Below are 10,713 nucleotides of genomic sequence, written 5' to 3' on the forward strand. Positions count from 1 at the left end.
ACCATCTGTGAGAGAAGTATCAGATGGGAAAAGGCTTGGTGCAATACTTGGGAAGTAGAGTCTTGATGCAGCATTTTGGCTAGTTCCAAGCAAACAAAATGTAAATTTTGATGATGTTAATTTGGTTCAAAGTTATAATAAAAGCATTATAGTGCAGCAAGCCTATTCTACAGTGCTCTGAAATAGCTTAAGTCAAACTGTCTTGTCTACAGTTTGGTGAGTTTCTCCAGAATACAGAGCCTTTGAGAGTGTGGTCATAAAGAAGTGCTCCTGTGAGCACTAATAGACAGGAGAAAAATAGGCTGTTTGGTCATCGTGGAGAGATAAAACTACAGCAAAAACATAATTATAGAGCATAAGATGAGAAACTTCACCACATGAGTCTTTCATCTCCAGTAAAAGAACACTTAATCAGCTTTTTCAATTCTAGGTTTTTTTAAACAGCTACAACAGTATGCTGATGAGTTCAGGAAAATGCCGATGTTCAAACTCTGGTTAGGCCCACTGCCTGTCACGGTATTATTCCATCCTGATACTGTGGAGGTGAGTGTGCTTGTCTCCTTTTTATCAGTTTTACTATCATTCAAATCAAGCTCAAGCTATTAGTTTCTATTCTGTCAGTGTAATTTTTGCAAAAAAGGGCTTGAACTGATTTAACTGGAGGCTATCCTCTGATCACATGCAAAAGAAAAGCTGAAAACATAAGAATAAAAAAGCCTAACCTTGGAAGAATTCAATGCAGAAGATGGATCAGCAAATGAAAGCATCTAATTGATATGTTTTGTACAAAGAAACATGCCCCCTTAGTCTTGTTTCATATGTGGAAGCTTCTGCTCCAAAGACCAGAACTGGCAAGTCCATAGCAGGGAAGTCTGGGCCACTGAAATAGATGTAAAGCATTATGAAATGCTATTTGCAGTGCTTATATCTATTTGACTTTTACATGAGAATTGATAAGTCTGTTTTGATGTCATGAAATGTAGTTGTTAGTTTAGCAATGGATAATGATTGCCTTTGAGCTGGGAAGGTGGAGTTGTTTCCTTGCTGTGATGCACAGTTTCCATTGAAACTGGGTGGAACATTGCATTGACAACAGTGGGCAGAAGCGTAAAGCCAGGTGGAGAACAAAGATTTGGTCTGTAAAAGATTACTTAAGGGAAAAAATCCAGAATACTCCACTTGTATCAGCTTGTGCTGAAATAGTACGCATTTTATGAGCTAGTAAATGTGAAGTTTCACCCAATTGTCTGATGACATTATTTAGTGCTGTTTTGTTTACTTATGAAAGTAATGAAAAAAATATGCCTGTTTAGGGACTGCTAGTTGTTAAGCTGATTGCTCTATGATTTCAATGTGGTATTACACAGAATCACAGAATTGTAGGGGTTGGAAGGGACCTCCAGAGATCATCAAGTCCAGCCATCCTGCCAAAGCAGGTATTACTGGAGGAGAAGGGGTAATACATATTTTTGCTGAAAAGCACCCTTGCAGATGCCAATTTTTCTGCAGAGAAATGGTACTTCCTTCAAATCTGGTTGAGGTTGGCGACCACCGGGTTTCTCTGAGCTCTGCTAGTAACTTTGGGGATTTTTTAATTTAATTTAATTTAATTTAATTTATTTATTGAGGAGGATAACGGGAGCGGAGGTAATAGGCTTTGAGTATTTCACTATTTCTTGGGATTGAGATACTTATAGAAAGACTTGAGGGTGTACATTCTGTGCTTCCCCTGAGTACCAGCTGGTGCATTTGCATTTTCCCGAGGCTCAAGGCATTTTCATGGCTGAACTGAAACCATGTGATGTAATCTTTGCTGAAGATATCTCTCCACCTAACAAGTGACATGTTTTGTCCTCCTCTCATTTTCTGACAGGTTATTCTGAGCAGTTCAAAGCATATACAAAAATCATTCCTGTACAAATTTCTGCACCCATGGCTGGGAACTGGACTTCTGACAAGGTATAGTAAAATACAAAATTGATTCATTATTGCCATCTTAAAGTTTGCAGGCTATATGGTAGGAAGAGCGCTTAGTGGCAGGAATGTTGTGTGCATTTCTGGGCAGGTATAGATAGTAGAAATCTTATTTATTGTGACTACTTGGCTACACTTAAGCTGCTAATGCCTGATAAAAATAGTTTGGTGTTACATATTTCTCAGTAAATCTGACCATTGATACTTTTTTTGCCCAGAATCTTCAAGCAATCTATGTTTTGAAAAGTTGTATCCTGTGGAAAGTGGTGTCCTCTAGTTTGCTGTGCTACATGTTCAGTGTTTTGACTGTTGTGACAGATAGGATTACTGCGGCAGTACTGTTTGTGTACTGCTTACTTCAGCAGGTAAAATTGCAGACTTTCTTGAGGAGCCTTTCTTGAGGTTGGTGATGCTTTGGGGTGAGATGGGAGAGTATCCATACCCATACTTTTTCCTTCATGGAATGGAGACTTATAAGAAGTGATGCTGGCTCAGAGTGCAGGCAAAAACTGGAAAGAGAAAAGAGCAGTGGTGTAAGACTTTTGTGTTTGACGGTCTTTGACAGGGTTGAGAAAAGTTTTTCATTTGGATAATGCAAATATTCATTCACCAGAGCAAGGCAAACGTAGTCTGATATACAAGTCTGATGCCTCTGTGCCTCTTCTTTATACATCAAATTCCTTCTGTTAGCAGTGGAGCTTTGTTGCCTATTTGGAGCTCTTAGTGAACTTCTCCTGCTTCTTGATGGGACCATGGTGTTTTAAAAGCCAGCTGTGATTGTGTGGTGTAGAAGATGCAAGTATATGTGAGAGGATGAGAAGTGTCATTTTACCTGTATTTTGTTTGTGTCCCTTACACATGAGAGGTAGTAATCAACAGCAAAGTGCAGAGTTGAGGTTCCTGGGTGTATGTGTGGCATATGCTCCCAAAAACTGGTTGTTTTGTCTCCAGGTAGACTTTTAGGGATGTTTTTCCTTCCTGGAGCTTGCAAAACATAGAAATATTCTACTCTCTTTTAATGTTACATTTACTCTGCTGGCTAAGAGCAGTTCAGGAAGACAGCAAGGTAAGCTGGCCCAATGGCAGGTTAACTGGAGAACTGTTCTGATGATTTGCCCTGTAAGAAGAGCATCCAGTTGTGTGCTGATGGGACTCCTGATTCAGAAAAAATGAAGAAGAACCTCTGAAAGCAAGTACCGCTGCCTGTGGCTCTTTCACAGACTTGTAGATACTTTGTAGCCAAATTTTCAGGCAGCAGTTCATTGGCATGGTATCCTCAGCCTTCATTTCCAAGACAGTTCACAAATGGGCAAGCACAGGTGGTTATCCTGATGTGGTGTGACTTAGGCCTTAATGTTGAATAGCTGGTTTGTCCTATAGAAAGATTCTGCTCACTCTCTCTGAACTTGTGCATGAAGTGATTGTGTGGCTGCATTGCTTGAAGAGCTGTTGGTATTGGTATCTTCTGTTGATAGCAGATACGGAAATGGCAGTTTGTGCTTCACAGAGAGCTGAAGCAAGAAATGTTTCCCACTTGCTCCTTCTGATGAGTGTCATAGGGATGTTGAAGAGTCAACCACAGCATGCCCACCTATGAAGTTGTTCCTGGTGGAAGTTTTTACTATGTGCTTCCTGTAATAGTGAGGAGTTGGAGATTCAGTCTTTCCCTTTCCCCTGTCACTTTTGCAGCACTGGAGACAAGTGGCGGTCACGGAGGAAGATGATAACTCCCACATTCCACTTTGCAATCTTAAACAACTTTCTAGAGGTTATGAATGAACAAGGAGGTATTTTGTTGGAGAAACTTGAGAAGCATGTTGACAAAGAACCATTTAATATCTTTATAGACATCACCCTGTGTGCCCTTGATATTATTTGTGGTAAGTTCTCTTCAGTTCTTGTGGTGGGGCTGTGAATGATGTAGATTCTCATGAGTATAGTGGTACTGCATTGTGAGAGGAGATGAATGTCTCTGCTTATTGTGTGCAAGATCATCCTTTCTCCCAGAATCCATGTAATGGGTCATTGATCAAGTGAGCATTGAGCTGAGCTTGTGGGATGAGCAGGGCAGAAGCAGGAATCTGCAGCAAGGTTTTGCTGAGGAGCAGGGTTTCTGTGCACAGAAATATAGATCAAGGTTGTTATCTGGAAAGGGTTGTATGTATTTATTTGTCAGATTGACAGTGTGGTGACAATCAGAGTCTGGGAGCAATATTAACACTGTGTACCAGGGACTCTGCTTTCCACTCTGAACTTGTGAAACAGTGGTAATTTCCTCTTTCTAGAAACTGCGATGGGCAAGAATGTGGGTGCTCAGGACAATAGGGACTCTGAGTATGTTCGTGCAGTCTACAGGTAAGTGGAGATTCTTCCTTCACTACTTTGTAATTAGGTTGGAATTGTTGCTGCCAGTGTTACTTAATTTGCTCTGTGGGCCAGGAGTGGAGATGAGGGTAATACAAGTGGAGTTAGAAAGCAAAGAAGGCTAGGAAAAATCCTGAAGTTCTTCTATCATAAGTATATGCAGTGGGAGACTGAGGCTGCAAAGAAGTGTAAGCTGCCATTCAGTTAATCTGTGGTATTGGAGGTAATAATTCCTCCTCTGAGGCTCTGTGTCCAAATGTACGTGCATTTTTGATTTTTGAAAAAGTGCTGTGAATGTAGTTTTTGTTGACAAATGTTACGTTATGTATTTTTTGTGCCCTTAGGATGAGTGATCTAATCCAACAGCGACAGAAGAGCCCTTGGCTTTGGCATGATCTTTTGTATGTTCTGTTCAAGGAAGGAAGAGAGCATGAGAGGAATCTTAAGATTCTGCACAGTTTTACAGATACAGTATGGCCTCTTTCTTTTTTTAATGTAACATTTTACTTGATGGAGAGATTTTGCATTTGGTAGATATCTTTCGAATAGGAGATGAATTCAACACTCCTAATATACATTTATTAGGAGAACTATTGCTCTGTGATGCTGAGGAATACCCTGAAAAAAAGGCCATGCCTAGCTTTTTTGTCACGTGGTCTCAGTTTTGAGCAAGGGAATGCACTACTCCAAAGGAATAGTGCAATCTTCCCTTTCGAGCAGAACTGCTGAAATAATACATCCAGGTTCCCACATCAACAATAAGGCACTTTGGCGTGGAAATCACTGAGCATACATTACTAGCTTTGTATAAAATGCAGTCTTATTTCACTGTTTTAGGCTGTGAAAATAACACCCATTTCTCCCATTGAGTAGCACTTGTGCTGTTTTTGCCAAAGGCTGCCCTCCCAAGCCCGCTGTTGTTACCAGGAGGCTGTTTTCCTGGAAATGGGTGTATATAACCCTGCAGTGTCAAGGTTTCAGGTTCCTATAGCAGATGAAATAGTCCCAGAAATTTTAATACCTCCAATGATCTGTACTGGTTATGTACAGTTACGTTGTATAGGGAATGGGCATCCCTATCATGCTGGGTTCTGTCAGAGTGAAACTCTAATGAGAGTTGTTTTTAAGTAGCTCAGGTTGTATTTTGCTTACTCTTATTGGAAATTACAGCAGTGAAAGATGTGAGAAAAGGACTTGAGGTAATAATATTGCCGTCCTCTCATGTTGGACTGATGCATTAGATATAAGAAATGAAATATTAGTAGAAGATGAAAAAGGAAGTGAAAATAATAATATTACTTAGTGTTGGTGCTGACAGAAAGCAGAGATGAATATTTTTGAGTGTATGTTTACTCTGAGAAACAATGGTTGTATAATTGTATTTTTCCACATCCAGTGCTTGTTCTGAACAGAATTATGTACTGCACAGACCCTTTTCTTGTGTTTTCCCTCTCACCGATTTTTTTCCTCCCCTCCTGTTGATTTTTTTTTCCTTCTTGTTTTTCTCTCTCCGACAGAAGCTCTCCATCTGTCACACTGACCTAAAAAGAGTAAGGTCAAACATTACTCTGATACCAAAGAAAAGATGGGAGCCTTCAGTGTAATGTTTCCAGTCATGCTATATATAATTCTGATGTAGTCTTGTGTCATGCCCTGGGTTTTCTTCCATCTTCTGGGTTTCCCAGAGGCTGGAAAAATGGTCCTTTTCTGAGTGATTGGGTTGGGTTAGATTTCTTCTTGGTGGTTGTTCTGTTCATATTTTTGTAGTCTTCTCTGACAAGAGGGACAAGAGGGACATATTTCATCTACTAAAATAAAGTCAGTTTAGGTTTAAAAGCTGAAGCTAACAGTTATTCTAATTAGGCCTACCTCATGTGGACTGCTACAGATGTTTTAACATGTTGAGACAATTCTCTGTGGTGTAGACTGTACGTATACACTGCATGCATCATATCTAATATATTGGTTTAATTTCAGGTCATTGCAGAAAAAGTTGCAGAACTTGAAAACACCAAGCTAACAAAACATGATACTGACGTGAGCAGTGAAGAAAAAAGTGGATCCAAAAAGAGAGAAGCCTTCTTGGACATGCTGCTGAATGCCACAGATGATGAAGGGAAAAAACTCAGCTACAAGGACATTCGTGAAGAAGTGGATACTTTTATGTTTGAGGTACCCAAGGAAGCTATTGTGTTTTGTTTTTCTTTTGTCCAGAATGCAAGATTCACCTGTTACAGGTAGTGACCCTTCCTTTTCTTAGTTTGGGAAGCTGCTTTTAGTATCAAGTTATTTTATCCGTAGAAGCCTAGGAGGAAACACCAGTAGGAGATAAATTATCTATCTAGAATTTTTTGCCTGGACAAAATGTAGAACAGTACACATGGCAGGTCCTGTCTACACAAACAGGCTCTGTTTATACAAACAGATACATAATAAGACATAATAAGAGCTTGGTGACTGAAATGGAGCTTCAGCTTCTGCTACAAGCCTCATCCATGCTAATGAGAACTCTAAATGTTTTCAGTGTTTTGCCTCACATCTTTGTCAGTTCTTTCTTGCCATGTTGGCTGTAACCTCCTGGTTTTGTCATAATTGTGTCTCAGAGGAGCTTAATTCAGAATTGTATTAATGCCACTTTAACTTACAGAAATTCTTGCTGTTTTACCATTCCTGAAATACTCCATAGCATATGGCACTACATAATAAATGGAATTCTTTGGTGCCAAACTAATTTGATGGTTAACTTTTACTTCTTCTGTTCCCATCAGTTGTATTTTTTGTTTTGTTTTGTTCCCTTTCCCTATCCTTCACCTGTTTTTATGCAGTGCTGAGAGTGCTTCTCTTAGGAAACCAAATAGTATCTCCTTCTCTGACTACTCAACTGTGTCTAATTAGACCATTCTGGGTAAAGTTTTTGAAGATTACAGATAGTGTCCCTGGTATATCCACTGCATCAGTCACCAGCACTTGATGTTGTAGACTGGACAGTAAAAGAAAAGATGATTATACATCTATTTTATTGCCTAGATATACAGAGACACTGATCTGATATACCTCGCTGAACAGCTAATCCAACACTTAGCAGGAAGGGAAAAAATTGCAAGAGTTACTGATCTATGTAGAGCCATAGGAGCTGGTCACTGGATTCCTGAAAAGGAGAAAGCAGCAGGCATCATCATCTGAGACAATATACTAGGGAAAGATCCTGGTAATTTATGCAATTTTCAAGAGGCAGAGTAGAAAAAAGAAGGATTTTTGCTGGGTTATTTCAACACTTTTTTTAATCAGCCTTCAGGCGCACAGTATGAATCCTGAATCATCTTTCACCCTTTTCGTTTTTTTTTTTTTTTTTTTGGAAGGTTGCTGGAGTAGTAGAGCTCACTTACCCTGCTAGCTGTATTTATTTAGCATGCTTGTGCCCAAGTACAGAGTTGAAGCGAATGTCTTTGTAAATTTTGATTTTTAGGGTCATGATACAACAGCAGCTGCTATGAACTGGGTCCTATATTTGCTTGGTCATCATCCTGAAGCCCAGAAGAAGGTTCACCAAGAACTGGACGAGGTGTTCGGTATATTTTCATTATTCCTTCGTTAGGGTTATGGTGGTTTTTGCATTTGTGGATGGGGCTTTGATAGAATCATTGTTAGCCTAGAGGTAGAACTGCAGGTAGGAACAGGTCTTGTGGTCATCCTGGAGATTTCAGTATCTGGGTGTGGTGGGGATTGGTACTGGATGGTCCATAGGAGACTACAGCCCAACTTATATTCATGGGCCAAGGCATATATTCAGTGTCTGTATTACCACCTTTTCCTGTTTGATGCTGGTAAGTTATGATCTCAACTCCTGGAGGAAGTGGGATGTACATGTTTAATCAGAGCAAAGTGAACACATCTTGTTCCCTTTCCATCCCTATTTTCTTTTGGGTAGGCAACACAGAGCGTCCTGTTACAGTGGATGACTTGAAGAAACTTCGATACCTTGAGTGTGTTGTGAAAGAAGCCCTGAGGCTATTCCCTTCAGTTCCCATGTTTGCACGTTCCTTGCAAGAGGATTGCTATATTCGTAAGTAACATTCAGTTTGCTGATGTTTGCCACTTTCATTCTAGCAATTTTAGTGGAAGTGTTTCCCAAGTAAAGGACAGGTATTTTGTTTGTTTGTTTATTTAACTGTGTGGTTGTTTATAGGAAATCACTTTTTTTCCCTGCTGTTGTTTAGCCTTGTTTTTTGTTGTTGTTTTATTTCCTTCTCTCCTTGTTTTCTTCCAGGTGGATATAAGCTACCAAAAGGCACAAATGTCCTTGTCTTGACTTATGTGCTGCACAGAGATCCTAAGATCTTCCTTGAGCCAGAGGAATTCAGACCTGAGCGCTTCTTCCCTGAAAATAGTAAAGGAAGGCACCCGTATGCTTATGTGCCCTTCTCTGCTGGCCCCAGAAACTGCATTGGTACGTAGCTGAAGATGAAGACCTTATAATGTACGAATGCTGCTAGTAGTGTGGTAACCATGGCAGTAGTGAGTGTATAAGAAATTGGAGACTTGATGTGCCTGTTGATGGCCCCCCAAGCTTCTGAGTGTTGTCTTCCCTGTCAGCCTTGTGCTTGAGCTGCAACACTTTTTTTTTCTTCCCAAAGGTTTCCTTTCTTCCCAAGGCCCAATATGTATTAGTCTGGTCTTTCCTCTTTACTGCCTGTCTGTCATGGCAGCTGCTGTGTCAGGACAAGATTGCTTCCAGACTTATGTTCCTTGCTTTGGGATGGCAAAGCAGTTCACTGTGGAGCAAGATAAGACTCTTCCTGCTGTCCTTGTGCTGCACCGTCTCGTGCTGTGGTCATTCTTCCCTTTCCTAGTCCCAGGAGAAGTGATGGGGCTGTGTTTTGTTTTAGGTCCATGTAAATTTTTGTTAGTCTCCTGTTCAGTGTTTGAGTTCTATGGACTATGGGAAGAAAAATGTGCCATAAGTTGGCCAAGAAATGACAGAGATGTCATGCAGAGAATAGTACTAACCTCAGTAGTATCTGTATGACCTTGATTTTAGCCCACACAGTCCTTTCTGCCCTGTGTTCCTAGGGGGTATCACTGTGAACAGGCAAGTGTTTCTGCAACTTGACAATAACACATTTTTTGCTGCACTGTAATCCGTAGGCCAGCGCTTTGCACAAATGGAAGAGAAAACTCTTCTAGCCCTCATCCTGCGACGCTTTTGGGTGGACTGTTCTCAAAAGCCAGAAGAGCTTGGTCTGACAGGAGAACTAATTCTTCGTCCAAATAATGGCATCTGGGTTCAGCTGAAGCGGAGACCAAAAACCATAACAGACTGAAAGGAAATTCAAGATTCTGTTTTTTCAGTAACTTCCAAGCTATTTGAACTGAAATGTGTTTTAAATCGGACGTTTTGAGAGCAGTCTTGCAATTTGTTGGAGTTAAATGTTGTTGCTGATTGTTTAATCAAATACAGTGTTCTAATAGACATAAGTTACTCTATTTTTCTTGTATACGAGAATTTCATGCTCGTTTTTGAATTGCAAAACTTTAAACATCATGTCTTGTTACCTTATCTCCTCAGATGAAGCTATTCTATTGCAACAACGCAAAAGCCCTGAAATGAAGGTGCTAACAACAGTAATGTTTTTGATGGAGAGAGCTGATTATTTTTCATAGCATCTGTGAAATAACCAGTAGTCTCAATGCTTTTTGTATTTTTCAGGGGACTTTTTGTTTGTTTTTGCTTTAAGAGTACAAGTGAATAATTCTTCTACTTTCCACAAGTTTTTTTCTCTTCTAGTGATGACTACATCTATGAAAATGAAGCAAAAATCTCTGATAAATGTACTCCTTCTTTGTAAGCATTTACTGTCGTTCTTAAGTAGCAACTGCTCTGAATTAATTTTAGCACAATCTGCAATAAACAACAATCCATATAGTCATACCATGAATGAGATGGTGTGCAAGCTGTACAATTTCATATTAGCAGATACAATACATTATTACAAGTTCAGAGAATAAACTTCTATTGTACCTCAGAATTGAATGAAATTTTATTTGTAAAAATTATATATCTGGTAAAATCACTGGTGATTTCTTAGTTCATATCATCAGTTCCTAAGTGGTGATGAATTATCTGGATTTTATTGTATTAGTCAAAGCTCAAAAAATGAGTCATTCTTTTCTTGCCTTCTGGAGTCCTGAATTCAATGCAGAGAATTTTGTGCTTATTGGTGTTGAAAAGAAATTAAAGAGGTGGAATGAAGTGCCTGCAGAAATTTGACTGTTCCACCTTTAAGGAATCTCAGGTAGAGTCAAAAAACACTCAAGCAGCTCTGTGGGGTGATACAATGACAGAAGAGCATAGGAACTCTTTGGTGAGCAGAGAAG

At 39.7% G+C, this 10,713-nt stretch overlaps 1 protein-coding gene across 1 annotated transcript in view; it reads left to right on the plus strand.

Moving 5' to 3' along the window:
* Nucleotides 1-10,364, plus strand: part of CYP4V2 (cytochrome P450 family 4 subfamily V member 2) — a 12,398-nt gene extending 2,034 nt beyond the window's left edge. Inside the window, exons 2-11 of the mRNA XM_031608829.2 lie at nucleotides 431-543; nucleotides 1,874-1,959; nucleotides 3,664-3,854; nucleotides 4,260-4,329; nucleotides 4,683-4,809; nucleotides 6,316-6,510; nucleotides 7,805-7,907; nucleotides 8,267-8,401; nucleotides 8,606-8,785; nucleotides 9,484-10,364. Of these exons, the coding sequence (XP_031464689.2) occupies nucleotides 431-543; nucleotides 1,874-1,959; nucleotides 3,664-3,854; nucleotides 4,260-4,329; nucleotides 4,683-4,809; nucleotides 6,316-6,510; nucleotides 7,805-7,907; nucleotides 8,267-8,401; nucleotides 8,606-8,785; nucleotides 9,484-9,659 (1,376 nt within the window). The 3' untranslated portion in view covers nucleotides 9,660-10,364. The remainder of the gene's footprint in view (nucleotides 1-430; nucleotides 544-1,873; nucleotides 1,960-3,663; nucleotides 3,855-4,259; nucleotides 4,330-4,682; nucleotides 4,810-6,315; nucleotides 6,511-7,804; nucleotides 7,908-8,266; nucleotides 8,402-8,605; nucleotides 8,786-9,483) is intronic.
* The last annotated feature ends 349 nt before the right edge of the window (nucleotides 10,365-10,713 follow it).

This window comes from Phasianus colchicus, chromosome 4 (assembly GCF_987193195.1).
Source record: "Phasianus colchicus chromosome 4, bPhaCol1.hap1.1, whole genome shotgun sequence".
Classification (NCBI taxonomy): Eukaryota; Metazoa; Chordata; class Aves; order Galliformes; family Phasianidae; genus Phasianus; species Phasianus colchicus.